This window comes from Copadichromis virginalis, linkage group LG10 (genome assembly GCF_057382275.1).
Source record: "Copadichromis virginalis isolate Kocher_CV1m ecotype Utaka linkage group LG10, C_Virginalis_male_GT1.1, whole genome shotgun sequence".
Taxonomy (NCBI): Eukaryota; Metazoa; Chordata; class Actinopteri; order Cichliformes; family Cichlidae; genus Copadichromis; species Copadichromis virginalis.
The window spans coordinates 33,530,787-33,553,110 of NC_140627.1; the positions used below are offsets into that span (position 1 = coordinate 33,530,787).

Consider the following 22,324-nt stretch of genomic DNA (forward strand, 5'->3'; position numbering starts at 1 on the left):
ATTTCGGATTATGTGATTGTTTCAATTGCTTCTATAGTTGTAAATATTCTTTCTTTATGACTTGGATGTAAATTAAAATACTATTTTGGTATCTCAGGCAGATAACCTAAGCAAGAAGTATGCTTACATGATGTACATACTGTGAATGCCTGTTTTTGAAACCTTAATAAAAAAATATAAATCAAAAAAGAAGAAACTACTTATTTTTTGTTCTATAACACATTTAGCTCTTGTTTTCCATATGTGTACATTCATAATACACATCACCAACCAAAACAATCTTCTTTTATTTTCACTCATCTTTTCTTTAAACAAACCATATCTTACTGATTTTATATTATTTTCAATATTAAAACCTAGTTTTTCCATCCTCCTTATTTCAACCGTCCTGTAACACGATATCAATAGATGATCAAGACTTTCGTCTTCATCACAATTCTCCATAGGGCATTTCTTAGTAATAACGAAGCAACTCCACAGAACCACAGCTCTTACTGGGAGACGTCCGACAGAGATAAGCCACACTGTATCTCTCATGTTCCTGGATATTACTTTATCATATGTTTAACTATTTTCTGATTTTCTTCTTTTTCCACAGCCTTATATTGTATCATACCTTCATTTTTTTTTTAGATTGATTTTATTATATATCTGTTTTGAATTTAATTGTAAAAGATTTAAATCATCCAATTTCCACTGATCCACAAGATCCCCAAACACAAGTTTAAAGTATGGTACTCCCGTTCGGGCTCTCCCTTTCATTTTTTTCCACAAAGATTCCTTCCCTTGGATCCAGTGGGTGCTTCGCTCAAATGCGCTATATACATTTTTTAGAAAAGGAATCATCAAAATAACGCTAAGATCTGGCGCTCCTAATCCTCCATTTTCTTTTCCTTTATACATTAATTTCCTCTGTGTTACTTCGCGGTTTGTCCCCCAAATCAATTTGGTACACAATTTACTTAATTTAATAACAGTTTTGTGAGGGGGGGGAAAGACAGTAGCCAGAAACAACATCTTTGAGACTACGTGTGTTTTCACGATATTCACACGCGCTTTATAGTTTGTATTTTTATTGTCCCATTTAGCTACTTCGTTTTCTATTTCACTCTTTCTTTTTCCAATTCAAAAGACATGGATCATTTTTAGTAATCCAAATACCTAAAATCTTCATCTCCTTGTTAGTTTTTAAATCAATTACAGGTTCTTTTAAGTTTTGTCCAAACCAAACTCCTTCGGTCTTTTCCTGGTTTAGCTTAGCACCAGAAGCTTGTTCGTATTTTGTTAGCAAATCCTTAAGTATTGATAGCTCCTTTTGATCTTTAATAATTACAGAGACATCATCCGCATAAGCAAGGGCTGTCACCTTGTAGGTGTCATTTAGGATGTATCCAGTAAAACGGCTATCACTATTGATTGTTTTAAGTAACGGATTTATTGCTAGAACATATAAGGCTGCGCTTAAAGGACATCCTTGTTTCACTCCACATTCGACATGGAAGGGTTCGGTCAGTCTTCCGTTTACTTTAATCTGGACAAGGGATTTTTTATATAATACTTTAATCATGGAGATGAAGGTTTCAGGCATATTATATGCTTTCATTACTTCCTACAAATAAGAGTGGGAGATGTAATCAAAAGCTTTCCTTTGGTCGAGACTTAAAATAAAAAATTCTGTATCTTTTCTACTGTAAATTATTTCACGCAGAGTACATAAATTATCCCACATCAGACGACCTCTTATTGCACATGTTTGCTCTTTTTCTATAATTTTATCTAATACCTCTTCAAACCTATTCATAATTATTTTAGCAAATATTTTGTAATCAACATTCATTATTGTCAATTGTCTATAATTATTTATATTATCTCTTTCCCCTTTCTTATATAGCAAACACATTAATCCATTATAAAAGGAGTCACCCAAAGTTCCCTCATGCATGCCTTCATTAAAAACAGTGGCTAAAAATTTGGATATTTCATTCACAACTATTTTATAAAATTCGGACGGAAGCCCATCTAAACCAGGGGTTTTGTTTATGTTTAACTGACTGATCGCACATTCTACCTCCTCTTTAGTAATATTTCCTAAAAGTGAGGTATATTGGATGGAGTCCAGAGGCTCTATTTTACTTAACAAACATTTTACTGCACTTGTTTTTGTAGATAACGGAGAGAACATATGGGCACATAGCCTTCTGATAACTCGCCTTTTATCTACTTCTTTTACGAAGGAGTTTCCTCCCTCATCTCTTATAGAAGAAATGAAATCATTATTACGTTTCTTTTGGTTAGCACCAATCATATAATCTTTATTACCATTTATATCACCTCCCATTGATTTTTGTATGTTAAATAATATTTCATTATTTACTTTTTCAATACTAACTCTAAGTTCTTCAGTCTGGTTCTCTTCATCCTCTTTTCTAAATTTTTTATTCTTCAACAATATGTATTGATTTACTTATTCGTTATACTTTATATTTTTTGCATAATTTATTTCTCTACATTTAAATTTAAAAAAATTTCGCATCCGTTCTTTCAGTATCTCCCACAATTGTATATCAGATGCTGTGAGTTTTTTAAGTTGCAAAACTTTCACAATTTCTACCTTTAATTCCAAAACTAGTGCCCCGTCACTTAGACAGCTCGTATTTAATTTCCAATAAGTGGAAGGGGGGTCAGTGCCACACAAAATCGTAGCTCTGACTACCTTATGATCAGAGAAATCAGTTACGAAATCATTATATCTTAAAGCTACAATCTCGGAAGATATATAAATCCTATCTATTCTAGTTTTAGAGGATGAGTCAAACCTTGTAAAATGAATTGTCTGAGGGTTTAAGATCCTATATAAATCCCTAAGAGATGCGTCATTACATATTTGTGTAAGTAATTTGCCTTCCCTGGACTCTTTGAAAATCGTACTAGCAATCCTATCATTCTCTTCCGTAACCATATTAAAATCCCCACATAAAACAGTATTAAACCCACATTCCAACAAATGTCTCATTTTCTTTAGTTATTGCATTTTCTTTGTTCTTTCTGGTGCAGTATACACATTAATTAACCGAAATTTTTGACCACCATAATGGCAATCAACAAGTAAAAGCCGTCCTGGTATTATATCTCTTTTCTTTATGATGTTCACATGAGTGTTTTTGAAGAAAAAGCCCACCCCGTCTGCACTATCTTCCCCTATTGAGACTACTGAGTGGCTTGGACCCCATAATTTAATCAGTTCTTCAATATCTTCCTTGGTTTTCAATCTTAATTCTTGTAGGCATAATATGTCATAGTCCAGTTTTTGCAGAAAAAGCACTTTCTTCTTCCTTAGTCTTTCTGATTGTAACCCTCTAACATTCCATGTTATTATTTTAAGAGTGCTCATATTTATGTAGTAGGAGGTTATTCGGTAGAGGGAGGGAACATTGTAGATTCAACATTACCTTGCGGAGGGCTGGATCGATCGTCTTTTCTCTTATCTCTGCCATAAGACGCCATCGAGACACTTCTTTTCCTTCCTCCTGTCGTTGTTTCATTGACCAATTCCTCCATCGCAGGATGCTGTTTGTTAAGAAAGATCCCTATTTGTGGATCCACATCATCTTGTCCTGCAGGATCATCCGTAGGAGAAATCTCCACAGGAGTCGAAATGGGTGATTCTTCACTATCACTTGCACTTAGGTAGCTTTCTGACGAATATTCATCCTCGCTTTTCCGTCGCTCGTCATCGCTCTCACATTCCACATCTGAGGTCTGTGAGAAGGATTGGTCTCCCGGTTCCTCTCCACCTCCAACTGCCATTTCTTCGGGTTGTCTTGAAAGCTCAAGGTCCCGTTTATTGGGCAGAGCAATGAAAGAGTATATGTCCTGCACATTCAGCCAAGATGTTTGTAATAACAGCTCTTCAGCAACATAATCACGGGTCGGGGGATCCCCGTCTCCGATGAATTTAAGTCTCACCCATAAATTGCTGAAGTTTGAAGCAAAAGGTAATGGGGCATACGGGGGCATGGTTACAATACTAATAACCCTTGCCACCTTTGCTTTTTTTTTTTTTTTTTAAAAATCACTTTATTTAAATATCAATATTCACAATTACAAATACACATAATACAAGCGCCATGCACAAATTATTCACATCTTATTTTACATATTACAATAATAAAAGCTCCCACGGCAAATCATTTCCTAATTTCATATCTCTCGTTTTTCTTCTTCTCAGCTCAGTGACAATGTTTTTACATACGGTGAAACTACTTATTTTTTGTTCTATAACACCTTTAGCCCTTGTTTTCCATATGTGGACATTTATAATACACATCACCAACCAAAACAATCTTTTATTTTCACACATCTTTTCTTTAAACAAACCATATCTTACTGATTTTATATTATTTTCAATATTAAAACCTAGTTTTTCCATCCTTCTTATTTCAACCGTCCTGTAACACGATATCAATTGCCACCTTTGCCGTGTCCACTCATTTTCTCGAAGCCGTGTAGAAACACTACATTACAACATTAGGAAATTGCTGCGGTGCTTCAGTGCAAACATACTGTTATAAATTAAGCTTAAATAGACCTGAAAATAAACATGAGAATAAGAATTTAAAAGTGCTAAGTAGATAGATATATACATGAGTGCAGGTGGTGATCAGTGCCAAACATGGAATGATGCAGTGCCAGTCCAGGATGAACCCTGCCTCACAACCAGGAATAACCTCCAGAGTCGGACACTATTAAAGAACAGTGTCGTTACCTTATTCACCTACTCAGATTTCATATTATAGCTCTGAACACCAATTAAAACAAGAGCTCTTATTTAATAGAGCCATGCGTTATCGTAACATAAAGCCTTCCACCATCTAAAATGTATGTCAGCATATATGTCCAGAGCAAAAGATGATAAACCCATATAATCAAAGGTTACAACATCTACAACCAAAGCTCTTAAAGGGAGGTGTGTGGCTCTTAAAAGAGCCGTTGAGTTCTTTCAGTTGGTGTGAATGAGTTTAACCGCCGAAGCCGTACAGAGTGCGGCCCTGTCTCTTCAGAGCGTACACCACGTCCATGGCGGTCACGGTCTTCCTCTTGGCGTGCTCGGTGTAAGTGACGGCGTCACGGATCACGTTCTCCAGGAACACCTTCAGCACACCGCGGGTCTCCTCGTAGATCAGACCCGAGATACGCTTCACTCCGCCACGACGAGCAAGACGGCGGATGGCGGGTTTGGTGATTCCCTGGATGTTATCGCGGAGAACTTTACGGTGACGCTTGGCGCCTCCCTTTCCGAGTCCTTTGCCTCCCTTGCCCCTTCCACTCATGGTTATAGTTTCTTTGACCGAACAAAGACGAATGAAAGTCAGTGACACAGGTCCTGTGTCTTTATGTGTGCTCTGAGGACGTAAAAGAAAACGGTACGAACGAGTTTCGCTGGGCGGATCGAAGCTCTGTGGCTCCGCCCACTCTTCGGTTGTCCAAATGTTGACATTTTAATCTAGTTCACTTTAAAAAAATAAAAATAAAAAACCACATGATCACTAGAATCTTTAGTTCATATTAAACACTGATCAACTGTAAAACGCCAAGTTTTTTTTCAAAGTATATTAGGTAGTTCGAAAAATATATATATGAAGTGCACTAGTCTGTAATTCGCTCAGTTTGGGATAACAAAACATTAGATGTGCTTTGTGGTCAAGCACAATGTACATTGTGTATGTATAACGCAACTGAAGGGAGGGGAGAGAACACGCGCGCACACACGATATAATCGCGCTGTTTTACAACATAAAACAAATACTTGATTTTGTCTGTTTGCTTTTGACTTTGAAGTACTACACAGTTTTCAACAGTTCGTGTTACTTTAAAATTTTGTGTGGACATGTGCTCTTTAGAAGAAGTGGGTGGCTCTGAGAAGAGCCGTTGGGTGGATGCAGCAGAGCTGCAGTTTACTTGGAGCTGGTGTACTTGGTCACGGCCTTTGTGCCCTCGGACACGGCGTGCTTGGCCAGCTCACCGGGCAGCAGGAGGCGCACGGCGGTCTGGATCTCCCTGGAGGTGATGGTGGAGCGCTTGTTGTAGTGAGCCAGGCGGGAGGCCTCAGAGGCGATGCGCTCGAAGATGTCGTTGACGAACGAGTTCATGATGCTCATGGCCTTGGAGGAGATGCCGGTGTCGGGGTGCACCTGCTTCAGCACCTTGTACACGTAGATGGCGTAGCTCTCCTTCCTGGTCTTTCTCTTCTTCTTGCCGCCCTTGCCGGCGGTTTTAGTCACGGCTTTCTTGGAGCCCTTCTTGGGCGCGGACTTTGCGGGTTCAGGCATTTTTCTTCTTTGCTACTTCACAGCAGAGAATGTGCCCGTCAGCGCAGAGCAGCTCCCTTTTATTTCCGCTGTATGCAAATAAGGCTGTGCAGATCCCCGCCTGTCATTGGTCGAGGCTCTGCCTTTGGTCGAAAGATTGGGCGTGCCGTGTAAACACGGAAGACCAAAAAGGAAAGCTGGAAGTTCCTGTCGGCGTCAGTCCCCCTCCCCCTTCAATCAGTTCAATTAATCAGTTAAATGTGGCGCCCTGTCATAAATATTTAATTTCTATTAATTTTGAAAGCTTATAGTTTGCATATGATCTCATCACCAAGTGTTAAACATTTGTTGAACATTTTACGTCCTGTGCATGACAATGCAAAGGTTGATTCTCAGTCTTTTAATATAAATAAACAAATACATAAATAAAAAAATGTAAACCTGTGCCACTGATACTGTTACTGCTGTATATTTGCTCTGAAGAAGGGACCAGAGGAAAGAAGATGAAAGCATCAAGTAACCTCTGGCGTTCTGGTTTGATTCCCAGTTCCGAGCTTCAGCATTGTCATAAGCATCATAAACAACTCAAATAAACATACGTTTAAACTTAGTTCCACACAATCTGTAGCCCCATCCTGAGACAGACCAACACCTTGACCAGGGTTTCTTTGTCTGAGGTGTGATAGCTGAGAATGAATGAATGGCTTTTGCAGATTGAAGAACAGCACTCACTGAATCTGTACATTTATTCTTTGTGGGGGAGCTGCACAGCTGACACAGAGAAACAGACACCCTCATTCACAGCTACAGTCAATCTAGAATCACCAATTAAACTAACCAGTGTTTGGACTGCAGGACGCAACAACAGGGAGAACATGCAATTGCTGAAAGAAAAGCAGCAGGCAGCTGGATTAAAACTCAGAAACATCCTGTGAGGCAACATTGCAAATCACGATATTTCAAGTACTGCTTTGATTAATGCTATAGGAACAATAATCCATGCATTCACCAAATCCATGTGTGAAGTCTGTGGATAACACCACTGGTCTCTGTAACTACAGATAGGGATACCAGCACCGTAGCCAACGGTGTTCAGAAAACAACCAAGGAGGTCACTGTGTGTGTGTGTGTGTGTATATGTATATGTATGTGTATATATATATATATATATATAAAAACACCCAGCACGCCCCTGCGGGTGGTTTATCCTTCCAGCTCGGGTCCTCTACCAGAGGCCTGGGAGCTTGAGGGTCCTGCGCAGTATCTTAGCTGTTCCCAGGACTGCGCTCTTCTGGACAGAGATCTCCGATGTTATTCCCAGGATCTGCTGGAGCCACTCGCCTAGCTTGGGAGTCACCGCACCTAGTGCTCAGATTACCACGGGGACCACCGTTACCTTCACCCTCCACATCTTCTCGAGCTCTTTTCTGAGCCCTTGGTATTTCTCCAGCTTCTCGTGTTCCTTCTTCCTGATGTTGCTGTCATTCGGAACCGCTACATCGATCACTACGGCCGTCTTCTTCTGTTTGTCTACCACCACTATGGTGGTAGATAGATACATACGCACACACACACACACACACACACACACACACAATGTCTATTTTAAACTATATATAGATATCATCTAGATATCATCCTGTAAATTCCCACTTGAATTTTTCTTAAATATTTGATTTTGATTACTAGCTATGAGAACTGCTGATCCTCAGCTTCGCATGCCCATTCAAATCTTTGTTGACCTCAGAGTGATTCTTTTCTGACTCTTTTGTGTCTGGCTTATTGGCAGTAGTTACATCATAAGATTCTTAAAAACTGAGCTTTAAAACATGCTAATAAATCTCTAATAAAAACCCAGAGATGCTGACAGTGATCCCTGACTATTTTAGGGATATAAAGCACTATTTAAAACACAAAGCATTAAAACACATTAAGAAGAAAACATATTGATGATGCTCAATCATCCAGGTAAATATATCTCCAAAAGTTGATTCTGTTCATCTGGACGTAGCGTTTTGTGGGAGAAACGTTTTGTCACTCATCCAAGTGACTTCTTCAGTCTCAGCTGACTGCAGGTTTCTCCAAATTTTATAAACAGCACATTTGCATAATGACTGAAACCAGCCCAGTGAAGGAACAATGGGCTGGGAGGTCAGCTCCTCAATCTTAATTATGCAAATTCTCATGACCACTGATCAATAGCCATGAGTACCATTCACAGAGAGTTGGGGAATGGCTGCAATCACAGCATTGTAAGATGGCGAAGAACCTGCAGTCAGCTGAGACTGAAGAAGTCACTTGGATGAGTGACGAAATGTTTCTCCAACAAAATGCTACGTCCAGATGAACAGAATCAACTTTTGGAGATAAGACGACAACAGTCTTAATGAATTTGTTGTAGTTTAACCATTAAAGGACACTATTAAAAGGTAATATTAAAAGGTTTGCTCAAAATATTGCCATCATTATTAAGCGTAGTGGTGGCCAAATTAAGGTATTCGAAGCAGTGAAGCTTGTATTGAAGAAGGGTTAGTTACTCTAAGCTTTTTAACGCTTTTCTGCCCTCTGGTGGACAAAAATATGAAGAGGCGCATGAATGTACAACTTGAAATGAACTACTTCATTATGTTTGCCTCTGCACAGCTGAGTTGATACACTGTATTTGATATCATGTGACAATTCTCTGTGATATTGATAAGGTGGTTTGAACATTTTGGGGGGTGGAAAGAAAAGTTTGTCGTATTTGATTATTAGGACTCAATGTAGCTCAGGAAGTCAATGAACATGGGACTGTTCAGAGGAACCAAGCCTGGACACTGGTTCAAAACTAAAGACAATGTATCACTTAATGGACATTTGTTTTATTGAAAATTTATCGTATATCCCCAGCACACATAATAAGTAAATGTATTGATTTCCTATTTTAATGAAATATATATTTTGACCCAATTATTCAAAGGTGTATTTATTTAGTTCACTTTGGTGCCCACCATCAAACATTATTCATTATACCTGTAGCTAATATTTTCTAATTCACGTTCATTATACTTAACTGCCTTTAACTCGTATTACTCTTTACTCTCTGTAGAATAGGGACGTGATTCCATGTTACGCATCACAGCACACCTCTTTTCATCTTGCTCAGTTGTTTCAATAACAAGTCAAATAAAGGTCTTACCACTCGCTGTCTGATGTGCGGACGTAATAGAAAGCCCTTGACAGCAGTTTTTAAAATTGGGCAGAGCCAAGAGGCCACTTTCCTGGAGTCTAGCATGCCATGGAGCTTTTTAATGACTTTACAGCGCGCGCACATGCATAAACGCATACCAAAAATATTTTGTGTAAGCACTTAAGTGGATCTAATTTTTTGGGGATGCTTAAATTTCTAGATGTTTTACATGCAGTTTCTGCATTTTTCAAAGCTGGCATTAAAAACCGGATGTACTACATAATCTTTACTAGGATGCTAGCTGGTGTGTGCAAGTAATAATTAAATTAAAAACGTTAATTAATATAATAGCAGATGTGAAGAGATTTGCTTCCTCTCTAGGCTCTGTCTGCTATACATGCCTCGCAATAAAGTTGTATAACTGATGGCTTTAGGAACAGGCTCTTGTAAGATTGTGGTGGCTCTTAAAAGAGCCTTTGAGTTCAAACGTAACAGCGATGACAGCTTACTTCTTCTTGGCTGCGGTCTTTTTCGCTTTAGGCTTGGCAGCCTTCTTTGCCGGGGATTTCTTGGCTGCGGGCGCCTTCTTGACCACCTTCTTCGGGCTTTTGGCGACCTTCTTCGGGCTCTTCACGGCTTTCTTGGCGGGTTTCTTGGCAGCAGCTGGTTTCTTAGCCTTCTTCGGAGACTTTTTCGCGGCTGCGGGCTTCTTTACTGCCTTAGCCTTCTTCGCTGCCGCAGGTTTTTTGGCAGCGGCAGGCTTCTTGGCTTTAGGAGCAGCCTTCTTCGCTGGCTTCTTAGGCTTGGTCTCAGCGGTTTTCTTGCCTAGCTTAAAAGAACCAGAAGCGCCGGTGCCCTTAGTCTGAACCAGAGTGCCCTTAGAAACCAGGCTTTTGATGGCGATCTTAACGCGGGCGTTGTTCTTCTCCACATCATATCCTCCGGCAGCCAGAGCCTTCTTCAGGGCAGCTAGTGACACCCCTTTCCTTTCTTTGGAAGCGGTCACTACTTTAAGGATTTGGTCGCTGACGCTAGGGCCGGTCTTCTTGGGCTTGGAAGCCTTTTTCTTCGCTGGTTTAGCGGGAGCGGCGGCTGGCGCTGGTGCTACTTCTGCCATTTTTCCTTCTTTTGTTTTCTTTGCTGCTTTCGCGATCCAACTGGAGTCCGAGAGACGAGATGAGAAACTCGCAGCAGGAGTCGCCTTTTCAATGCAACATGAGAACCGTGGAGACTCAATCCAGCGCGCCGCTCTCGCTTGCAGCCCGAGTGAACGTGTTCTGTGTTTTCTCTTCCAGATAAACACGTTAAAAAGTAGCTCAAGAGGCAACGATGCAGACTGACAGTAAAGCAGCTGACAAGCGGGCACGAGTGTCTTCAAATTTAGCCCATGCTGAGCCCCGGTGCTTATTGCAGTTTTTCCCTGAAACTCCGAAACCTCGGCGAGTCACAGCGGAGCTTAGCGGCTTCGCCCCTTCTTTTATCCCATAAAAGGACTTCAAATCAAGTAAACCTGCACCAAAATCACTTTTCCAGCTGAGCCACATGTTCTTTTACACATTCAAAGTGAAAACATCCACCTGCTGGCAGTCAGTTTGGAATAAAATGAAGATATTGTGACTGCAGCAAACACACTAATGAAGGTGGAGGCTGGTGACAGCCAGGCTTCATACCGGAGCTGTTCGCTTTAAAAGTTTCTTTTGCTAAGAACATTTATCACGAATTGAGAGAAATACTGAACATTACAGGGGATTATAACACACAATTGTATTATTAAGAGCCCCTCGGAGCCTTGTTGAGTCCGCGATTTGAAGACATTGGAAGCCTATTGGAAGTTGTGACGGTTTAAAGAAGACAGGCCGGTTTATAGGGCTCTTTCAACTTTCTGCTTCATAAGAAAACAAGAAAGAAAGAAAATGTGTGGAGAGAGGCAATGACAGAAAGAAATGTTACAAATTACAGAAAAAAATAGCCATTTGATGCTCCAACTTGAAGGCAGGCATTTGAAGGTCCCTCTGTATCCCATTCTCTGTTTTAGAAGCCAACATATATTTTCATCTATGTCTAAGTTTTCTTTGTATTCTCATTCCTTTTCGAGTTTCAAAAACCTGATGAGCTTCAGACTTGCACTGATAATTTTAGCCACAGAGGTGATGCTTATGTACCTAATAGTACATGTTATGAAGCAATGACTATCCACATACACATACCCACAACGACCTACACATACACACAATGGACAACTGTACCCTCAAACACACAATAATAACATGGACTGAACCACCACTCACAACCACCAGCACTTTATACAGCCTCTCTAGAAACTATCCACATATCTCACTTATCTTGCACTACTGTATAATTATGTGTAAATAATCATTCTGTACATACGATCATTTTTAATTCTACAGCTGTTTAGAACTTGCATAGTTCACATTTCTGTATAGCTGTATATCTCATATTTCTGTATAGTTTTTTTTAATTTATATCCTGTTCATAGCCTGTACATAGTTTATACTCACTACAGCCTACATACATAGTTATAGCATATTCATAACATACCCTCATACCGTGTACATGATAACATACCATAATAGACCCATTTCTGTAATATACTTACATATCTATATTATTGCTAATATATATTGTAATATATCTATATCACTAAAGCACTTCTGGATGGATGCAAACTGCATTTCGTTGCCTTGTACCTGTGCATGTGCAATGACAATAAAGTTGAATTCTATTCTATTCACATTTAAATATAAATATCACAGGTATATAATAAGCATATTTAATATTACTACTACTACTACTAATAATAATAATAACTAAAATGTAGCTGCTTTTTTCCATTGAGTTTTTCCAGATTTATGAATATAGTGTCTCTGTTACTTTTTTTCTATAATGGACGTCCAGTTATTATTATTTAATAAGCCCCACGCCCCGGTAGAGGGCAAAAAGGAGGAGATCACGTTTAATCGGTTATAACGCGGGTTGAGAAATATAAATCCAGACATGTGTGGTATCTACAGAAACCTCAGAATCTCAGCTAAAATGTCATATAAACCATTTCTACAAACACCAAACACAGAAAACAAGCCGTGATTAAACGAGCAGTTTCGTAAATGCGCAGACGTCCGCTAAACAAACAAAACCGAACCAGAAATTCTTCAGACTTTGTGTAACCGGCTAAAGATAGGTTGGTTAGCTTCCAGGGCTATCACTGACTCCACACACCAAGTTTCACCACGATCAGACCAAAATTCACTGAATGAGCCGCAAAAGAAGACCACAAAAACACACAGCGGCGCAAATGCGCTAAGACAGAAATTGGCTTACCTTCCCGATTTCCTCAGGTATTTTCGCTGGTAGCCTGTAGCCACATGACTAACAGTAGTTACAATGCCTACCTAACCACATCAGAGCAGTTTTCCGTCAACAACCTCCATTTTAGACCCACCTACAGACACGTGACTGAGCAGACGCCACATGCAGTAAATTTGGGCCCACGTGGGTTTTAGCATCACAACGTCTGATTGGTTGAAGTGACGTGAACGTAGCATCGTTAGTATGAATCTATTGGCTCAAACGATTAAAAAGAGGTGTCAATCATGCTAATTGACCAAAAGAAACCAAAGTTACAGGCCCTCGGAGTTTAAAGGGCCAGAGGCCAATTGAATGCTCTATGCACACGGCAGAAAAGGGCCATTACCATGTAAATGTGTGGTTAATTCTTCAAAAATATATTTAAAAAAAAGCATTTTTAGGTCTGTTAATAAATTTTATTAATTTCTGCTCTTTAAATACCTAAAAAAATCAACTGGCATGGTGTCCAATTGTGTGCCGAAATTGGACATTTTTGTACAACGTCTGGATATTCATGTCTTGACAGGGCTGTAATTTTTCACTGTTTCACTTTAGAAACATGAATCTTTGCACAGATTATGTTTATATGTTGGTTACTGAATTTCTGGAACCAAATGTGATCTGAGGCATATTATTCAAAGGGTTATATGCTAAAAATAAATTAGGCGAGAATAAAAATCTACTTTTTCTGTGTTCCAGTAATACATAGTAATATCTGCTTCAATATTTACATCTCTGATGAAATTTCCCAAGTGTTAGCTTTATTTTGATACCAAGATTGTAAGGACAGTTTGTAATTGCAGAGAAATAATCCACTAAATTTGGGCATTACATTTTTGAGCAGGAAGCTCAGAAACCCTCTTGGGGCTTAAGAGGTTAAGGAGTTACAGAGCACTGGATGGTTCCTAAAGAGAATTCTGGTAAAGAAATCCAACTCATACATGGTCATATGAGGTATTTAATTGTTGTACATGTTCTATTGTGATGTAGTATACAATGTAACAAGTATTTGTATCAAAGGGAAGAGGGAGAAACTAAACCCCTTGGCTCTTTGATGATTCCCTTCTATGACATGAAGGGGAATATCTCCTTCAGAGGATGATGCTGATGAACACAAATTCCCAAGATCCCTTTTTGACTGGATTAAACAATTATGTAATGCTACAGCTTACAGACAAACAAAATGCAAGTGTCTGAACCAGTTATAGTTTAACATACTTTGTTCAGCAAATCAAGACTATGCCCGAAATGTGAGATTTCTACTGTTGCCATATTATAAGTAGTACATCGTATTAGAACGAAGCTCTTAAAAAAAAAAGTGTGTGGCTCTTAAAAGAGCCGTTGAGTTCTTTCAGTTGGTGTGAATGAGTTTAACCGCCGAAGCCGTACAGAGTGCGGCCCTGTCTCTTCAGAGCGTACACCACGTCCATGGCGGTCACGGTCTTCCTCTTGGCGTGCTCGGTGTAAGTGACGGCGTCACGGATCACGTTCTCCAGGAACACCTTCAGCACACCGCGGGTCTCCTCGTAGATCAGACCCGAGATACGCTTCACTCCGCCACGACGAGCAAGACGGCGGATGGCGGGTTTGGTGATTCCCTGGATGTTATCGCGGAGAACTTTACGGTGACGCTTGGCGCCTCCCTTTCCGAGTCCTTTGCCTCCCTTGCCCCTTCCACTCATGGTTACCGTTTCTTCCTCGAACGAATAACGTCGAATGAAAGTCACAGCAGCGGACTCTGTCTTTACAAGTGATCTGCGGACGTAATAGAAAACCCCTGACCACGGGTGCAAGCAAACTCGCAAGTCAGCCTATGCTGACCGAGTGGGGTTTCATTAGCTTTTATGCTAAAGTCGTACACCAGCGTGAGCACATACAGCATGTAAACATATTGTGGCTTTAAAATCCAAGTTATCAAACTCACATGAACAATTTGGCAGTGCCAAACTGAAAACACCGTTGTTGTACTACTAAAATCTAAGAAAACGCTGCTCTTTGAGGTTGTGAGTGGCTCTTAAAAGAGCCTTTAGTTTATTAAAGGTGGTCGTGGGATTTTATTTGGCCTTCTCAGTCTTCTTGGGCAATAGCACGGCCTGGATGTTGGGCAGCACGCCGCCCTGAGCGATAGTCACTCCGCCCAGAAGCTTATTCAGCTCCTCATCATTGCGGACGGCCAGCTGCAGATGGCGGGGGATGATCCTGGTCTTCTTGTTGTCACGGGCGGCGTTCCCAGCCAGCTCCAGGATCTCAGCAGTAAGATACTCCAACACAGCTGCGAGATACACCGGGGCGCCGGCACCAACACGCTCAGCATAGTTACCCTTCCTCAGCAGCCTGTGGACACGACCAACGGGAAACTGCAATCCAGCGCGGCTGGAACGAGTTTTCGGCTTCGCTTTCGCTTTCCCGGTTTTTCCACGTCCCGACATCTTGTTTGTTTTCTCTTTTCTTGACAGGAAAAAAGTATAACTCACACGCCTTCAATACCAGCCTTATATACTACTTCAGGTGTTCGCTCATTGGTTATAGGGATCGTGAGAAACAGCGTCCAATCAGATTAGAGATGACGTCAAACCTCACATTTAACTTCCGTTTTATACTGTACGAACTGATATGCTATAAACGATTTTAGTAATTCACCCTGGAAATACTGAAATATATAACAGTATATATATATATATATATATATATATATATATATATATACACACACACACACACACATATTCTTTACTTGTGTATGAAACTGGACTCTTCATCTTACTTTGCAGTTGGAAAACTGGAATCTCCCCAATGAGGGACCAGAAAGCATATTTGTTTTCTCTTCTGTTATATTCTAGCTCGAAAACAGCTCTGAACATTCACATTTATTACAGTGTATTTTTAAAATTCCTAACACTGAATCTCATCATTTAGATCACACACATTATTTATCACCATGACCTAAAATAGCATCAAGGAGTCAGTGATAACATCAAACCAACAAAGGTTTTAAATTTGTATCTCAGTACCTCATATCAGGCATTCAATATTATCTCACTTTAACAGGTGTTTGAGCCTGTGTGAGAATATTTATCTATATCTATCTATGTTTATCCAGCAGTCTATCGATCTATAGATAGACAAACACTGTGTTCTGTCTTGATTGATTTTTTTTTATTTGATTTTATTGATTAGCATTCAAATATCTCAGTGAAGACAGAACAAAGATCTACCACAAAGCAAGAAAGCATGAGACAAGGCTAATCAAAAGGTATTGGCTGAAGCATTTGCTTATTACGCCAACCCTTTTAACAAAAGATCTTTTTGCATGCAGCTCCTGTACACAGGGCTCGAAACAAATAATAAAACAAAGCAAAAACAAAACAAACAAGAAAAAAAAATTTCCACCTTAGATAAGTAACTACATCAAAGCAAAAGAATCAAGAGGGGTTTTTTGGGGGGGGGGTTGTTTTGTTTTTTTGCTCTTTTCATTCTTGATATATATATTTTTCTAATACTCTATTTTTAAACATATTTTTAAACAAGGAAAATGAACTACACCTTTTTTAATCACTGTCATAACTATTCCACAGGTTAACTCCTCTAACAGAAACACATCTCTGCTTTATATTTGTCCTTATCTTGTTTGTTTGTTTTTTAAGAAATCTGTTCCCCTTAAGTCATATTGACTCTCTCTGACTCTTATATTGGTAGTCTTAAAAACAACAATAAACTGTGCAGGTTACCAGGTTTCCATGTAAAGTCCAAATAAATGATGTTTAAATAAAACATTCCCAACTTGTGCTAACTAAATACAATACAATAAGGATAATGGGAGGTTTAAGTTTGTTCTTATGCTCTAATACACAGGTCTCGAACTCCAGGCCTCGAAGGCCAATGTCCTGCAGGTTTTGGATGTGTCCTTGATCCAACACAGCTGATTGAAATGGCTAAATGGCCTCCTCAACATGTCTTGAAGGCTGTATCCCTATTCAGGGTCTGCAGCCTTAAAGGCCGCATTTTAAGGCCGATTATGTCACAGCGGCGCGACGAAGGCTGTCCCAATTCAAAGGCTGCTCGAAATGCGGCTCTCACATGCGTCCTTCATTTCCCTGAATTTTAAGGATGTGGCAGTGCAGACTTCGTGGCCCAACATATCCCACAATTCATAGCGCGGCAGTCGGTGTGGATAATTTTGCCGCAGACGGCAGAAGCGGAGCGGCCGAAGAGTAAACTGATAAAATTAAGTACTGAATATTATGTCACTTATTTATGTGCAAATGTTTAATAATGAGGAACATTAAAACAGTACTGTTGGCCACATGTCGGTTAAGTTATTTGCCATTAGCGATGTTTGTACGTTCAGCATTAACTTGGTTTTAAAGCCTTTAAAATATAATAATACAATAGTCGACCTTAATCTTACAGAGATTGTGATGATTTTATGGATAATTAAAGTCAGTCATATATCCACAAACACAACAAGCTGAAAGTCAGTGACGCTGCTCGGTTTGCAGTCCTGAACATCACGGCACAAGCAGGATTCACTGCACTGTTAATGTGAGCTGTGTTATATTGCTGCCTCTGTTCGGTGGTGTCGAGCCAAACGGACTTTAACGTGTGTTTGAACGAGCTGACGGTTCACTCGTTAAGCTGAAAGAAAGATGCTTTAATCACAGCAGTCACACATGTGTCCACTGCACCATCTGGAACTCTTCTTGTTTACACTCGTAATAACACAAACACTAAATCCTGCTTCTTTTGTGCTGTTGTGTAGCAGTGTGTACACCTGAGACTGTCACCTGTCTGTCTGTCCTGCACTCTCTCTCTCTGTTTCTTTCTCTCTGATTGTGGAATAAAAGTATGAACATGTGTTTATAAGTTACACTTGTGTTTGAGTCCTGCAGCTTATCACACATTTGATTTCCATGTGTGACAACTGCAAGTGTCCAGAGTGAGGACAGACTGAGGGACCCACTGCTGCACATCATCTGTGAGGCTTTGCACCCCTGATGATCCACCAGGAAAACTCAGCAGTGTGTGAGGAAGAGGAGGAGGAAGAGCCAGCAGCAGCTGACAGATGGAGAGAATAGACAGACTGTTCCCTGTTTGTGAAGGACTGCTAGGAAAGTTTAACATAACTGTGCTGAATCAGTCTTATTAGGTAATGTTCAAATAATGTGATCATCCCAGTGTTTCCAGTGTGGGAGAAAGTACTCAGAGTACTCAGGGCCTTCAAGTTACACACTATGAAAGGCAGCAACAAGTTCAATGTTCAGAAACCTAAAGTCTGTATCAGCAGCAGGATGGAGCTAAAATAAATGTTGGTTTCAGTTCTATGAAGCTTTGAGTATTTTGGATCAGTAGCTGCTGTGTTTGTTGCATCATATTGCTGTAACTGTTTATATGCTTTATATATTCTGAGCTAAGTTGATCTATAGTGTTACATCATATTCTATAAGGATGTTATGTGTTTGTAGACTTTCTGCCCAGTTTGACCCATTTAGCAGACGTCAGCCTGTTTAAGGCTCTGATATCTATTCTGTGTGACTTAAAGCAGTTATGACATGGTCTGATTTTCTCACCCAATAAAGGAATATTTCATATATCAGTCTACTCTTCATTCTATCAGACACAGTTATCACAGCTCGCACATTTTGTTTTTTTATACATATATGTAAGCATTGAGCCAAATTTAGTGATGCCAACATACTGAAGGAACAACATTTGTCTCTTATTTATGATACATCTATATATGCACTGTCAAAGATACTTGAGTGTCTTTGAGTGGAGATTTAAGGTGATAAGACATATAAATAGCTGCAACTAGAATCTGTACTGAAGCTCAGTGTTTGACTGCAGTTCAAAAAAAGCGCCCCTCCGACAGCCAAACCCATCTGTTCTCTGATTGGATTGTTACATTTGTGATTGACATGACATTGACCAATCGGACAAAAGGAAGAAAAATTGGGTCAAAATTCGTACTTGTAACTTGCAGGGGGGGGTTGGCTAAGTTCACATACAAATCTTTTTTACGCATACACAAATTTTTTTATTATTTTTATTTATTTATTTTTTTTTTTTTACACATACAAAACCGATTTCCATCCATCCATCCATTCGCTTCCGCTTATCCTTTTCAGGGTCGCGGGGGGCGCTGGAGCCTATCCCAGCTGTCATAGGGCGAAAGGCGGGGTGCACCCTGGACAGGTCGCCAGTCTGTCGCAGGGCCAACACACAGGGACAGACAACCATTCACACTCACATTCACTCCTAGTGGCAATTTGGATTATCCAATTAACCTATCCCCACAAGCTGCATGTCTTTGGACGGTGGGAGGAAGCCGGAGTACCCGGAGGGAACCCACGCAAACACGGGGAGAACATGCAAACTCCACACAGAAAGACCGCGGCCTGATGGTGGAATTGAACTCAGGACCTTCTTGCTGTGCGGCAACAGTGCTAACCACCGTGTCACCGATTTACAAGTACAAAATATTTATGACCACATTTTGAGCCCATACCCCTGTAATAGTGTTATGATCTTGTGCAACCCCTGCATGTCGGCGTCAATGAAATACTCTTCAGGCGTTACCTCAATTCATCTGCTAATTGATACACCTGGTGAGATGAAGGAACACCTGAAGCTGACTTTGTAGAGATATAAAATTATTGCTTATATGCTCTGCTGGTTGCAACAGTTTATTAACTTAGAATAAAATCCATGGGTTTCTAAAACTTTTACATTTATGTTGTGACTTGAGTCCTGTAGTAACAATAATCTTGGTCTTGCAAGTTGCTAAAGGTGCTGAGGAAGGCAACCTCTGTCATATTATGCTCAGAGCGTCCTCTCTTGATTGATTTTCAGCTGCTTCCCTCAGGTCGTTGGTGTAAAGTGCCTGCAGTGAAGACAAAGAGTGTCTCTTTATACCAGCTGCTGTTGTACTAAACCATAAGGGTGTTGCCACTGCACACTTTTGATGATAAAATTTGGGCTGTTTTTGTCTCTCTGTACGGACAGACTGCAAATCAATTTCCTACTGGGGACAATAAAGTTACCATTGACCATATGTGATGCTCTACTGCAGCTCTGTTAGTCTCTCACGCTCCCTCTTCATGCTCAGCTAATAAGTGCTAATGCACTTTGGGTGCACCTGATTCTTGCCTCTATACATCCTGAGACCAAGACGGAGCAGGAAATTTGTACACACTGTGTGCAATTTGTTTTAGCGTTCTCTTTATTTTAGCATTTTTTGGAAGAAATGATAACTGCATGCACACCGTCTTACTTGAGAGCTTATTTTGTATAATTCAATTATGTTATCCCACGAGGTAAAAAGTGCAATTCTTCGTTCCATCATATTCAACAAAAACAAACATCTTGTGGGGCAACTTCTGACAGACTCCCTGCCACTTGCATCTTAGACTTCCCCTTTTCATTTAGCACCCTTCCTGCAGGATCATCCTTTGCAGTAAAGTACTAACAAATTAACTTGACTAGGTCTGGTTCTTAAACACTACAAACACCCAACCTTTTTTCTTGGCCATCTTAAGATATTTGTCATAAGCATCAATCACAAAACAATTTTAAGTAATGGAAATTTCACTTATGTAATTAATTTCAATTGTCTCCCATTGGGTGACATAAGGCTTCAGGCAATCTGATGAAGTGTTTTCCCCAAACACTTCGTTATAACCCAGTGCAGTTTAATAATTATAAAAAAAAAAAAAAAAAAAAACCGCGAACCTTTTCTCTTACTGAAGATGTGTGGCTCTTAAAAGAGCCGTTGTGTTTTGTGTAAACTGGTCTCAGAACAGTTTAAGCCCTCTCTCCGCGAATGCGGCGGGCCAGCTGGATGTCTTTGGGCATGATGGTAACCCTCTTGGCATGGATGGCGCACAGGTTGGTGTCCTCAAACAGACCGACCAGGTAAGCCTCGCTAGCCTCCTGCAGAGCCATGACAGCTGAGCTTTGGAAGCGCAGATCAGTCTTAAAGTCCTGAGCGATCTCCCTGACCAGGCGCTGGAACGGAAGCTTACGGATTAGCAGCTCGGTGGACTTCTGGTAGCGGCGGATCTCCCTCAGAGCAACGGTACCAGGCCTGTAACGATGGGGCTTCTTCACGCCTCCGGTGGCTGGGGCGCTCTTACGGGCAGCCTTGGTAGCGAGTTGCTTCCTAGGAGCTTTTCCTCCGGTGGATTTACGAGCGGTTTGCTTGGTCCTGGCCATTTTCTTCCTTATGCAGTCACTTGTCTTCTCAGCAAAAGACGAATACTTCAGCGGAGTGACTCGCGCGCTTATATAGGAACAGGCAGCGCTAGGGTAGCGCTGATTGGTTCAGACAAGTATCCCGCGTGTTCGGGATCAGCCCAGCTATTGGACCAAGAGAATTTGAAAATTTAAAGGAAACCACTCCCTTCAAGGCGGTTGAAATGTGCGCCTTTATGGATACGAGATTAAAAGTACGTTTAAAAAAGATTAAAGACTAATTTTAGAACAATAAAATACAACGGTCGTCATTATTAATTAGTTTAGTTAATAATATAAACACAGCCTGGATGGACCTGTTTAAAATCCTTTATTGGGCTTCTGTATAACGTAGTTATTGTAAGGATTCATGTCTTACATGTGTAATTTTATAATAATAAATATTATATAATAATATATTATTGTAAAATATAATACTTTTATGTCACATATCATATCACTACAGTGATATTCAAACCAGTGTAAAGAAAAATAAAGTGATAGGCTTATCTTGATAGGTTAAGAAATGTAGACATCAGTCCAGCTATTTTTATGTGCAATTTTCTTCATACAGTAAATATCTTCAATTGTTTTATAACTTAATCAGATTATTAATCCTGCAGAAAAGGGTTTGTTGTTTAGATGAAGTGGATCCTGCTTTGGTTTTAAATGCGATCCGAGTCAAACCGGTTTTACTGTCAAAGCCCAGTTTTTCCTGTTGTTCTAACTTGATACAAGTTGACATGTTCATGTCTTACATTCTGAAGGCATTTTACTTACAGTAAAAGTTTGTTCTTGTTTGCCATGTGGATTATTTAACGCACTTGGAAAACAGTAAGCCACAGTTGCGACTACTGATGGAAAGTTCGGCTGTTTTCAGAGAGCCGGCTCTTGTGGCACGACTCTCCTTCTCACCGTTGTCTACCGTCTCACTCACTGGCTGAGGCATGAGGAGCGATCCTGAAATATCAATACTTCCAATACCGTAGTTTCATGTTGCAAGATCAATTCCCATATGAAAAAATAAATATCTAATTTGATTAAATTTATTTTTAATCGTAAATGCAACATACAGATAAAAGTAAACACTACTTAGCAGGATAGTGGGCAGTACCCTGTTAATAGGGACTACAATTGCCTTCTGCCTCCTATTCATGTGTGTGCGCTACTCCTCCGCAAGAGTGCAGCCAATAAGAAGCCAAGACAGAAAACACGCAAACTTGACTTTGTTCACAGATCATGTATTTACATT

At 40.1% G+C, this 22,324-nt stretch overlaps 5 protein-coding genes and 1 pseudogene across 5 annotated transcripts; all 6 read right to left on the reverse strand.

Moving 5' to 3' along the window:
• Nucleotides 1-4,265: 4,265 nt before the first annotated feature.
• LOC146700861 (histone H4) lies at nt 4,266-5,519 on the reverse strand. The gene has a single exon (XM_085471120.1). It carries the CDS (start codon nt 5,328-5,330, stop codon nt 5,019-5,021), a length of 312 nt encoding a protein of 103 aa, XP_085327246.1. The 5' UTR covers nt 5,331-5,519; the 3' UTR covers nt 4,266-5,018.
• An 82-nt stretch (nt 5,520-5,601) lies between these two features.
• Nucleotides 5,602-6,366, reverse strand: LOC146700862 (histone H2B 1/2). Its single transcript, XM_085471117.1, has one exon. The coding sequence runs from the start codon at nt 6,327-6,329 to the stop codon at nt 5,955-5,957; it is 375 nt and encodes a 124-aa protein (XP_085327243.1). The 5' UTR covers nt 6,330-6,366; the 3' UTR covers nt 5,602-5,954.
• Nucleotides 6,367-8,385: 2,019 nt separating this feature from the next.
• Nucleotides 8,386-10,640, reverse strand: LOC146700863 (histone H1 pseudogene; annotated as a pseudogene).
• A 3,143-nt stretch (nt 10,641-13,783) lies between these two features.
• Nucleotides 13,784-14,528, reverse strand: LOC146700864 (histone H4). The gene has a single exon (XM_085471119.1). The coding sequence runs from the start codon at nt 14,523-14,525 to the stop codon at nt 14,214-14,216; it is 312 nt and encodes a 103-aa protein (XP_085327245.1). The 5' UTR covers nt 14,526-14,528; the 3' UTR covers nt 13,784-14,213.
• Nucleotides 14,529-14,896: 368 nt separating this feature from the next.
• Nucleotides 14,897-15,292, reverse strand: LOC146700865 (histone H2A-like). The gene has a single exon (XM_085471118.1). It carries the CDS (start codon nt 15,270-15,272, stop codon nt 14,898-14,900), a length of 375 nt encoding a protein of 124 aa, XP_085327244.1. The 5' UTR covers nt 15,273-15,292; the 3' UTR covers nt 14,897.
• A 3,285-nt stretch (nt 15,293-18,577) lies between these two features.
• On the reverse strand, nt 18,578-21,111 carry LOC146700866 (histone H3). Its single transcript, XM_085471433.1, has 2 exons — nt 20,572-21,111; nt 18,578-19,723 (listed from the first exon to the last, which is right to left on the reverse strand). The coding sequence occupies exon 1, from the start codon at nt 21,052-21,054 to the stop codon at nt 20,644-20,646; it is 411 nt and encodes a 136-aa protein (XP_085327559.1). The 5' UTR covers nt 21,055-21,111; the 3' UTR covers nt 18,578-19,723; nt 20,572-20,643.
• Nucleotides 21,112-22,324: the final 1,213 nt, after the last annotated feature.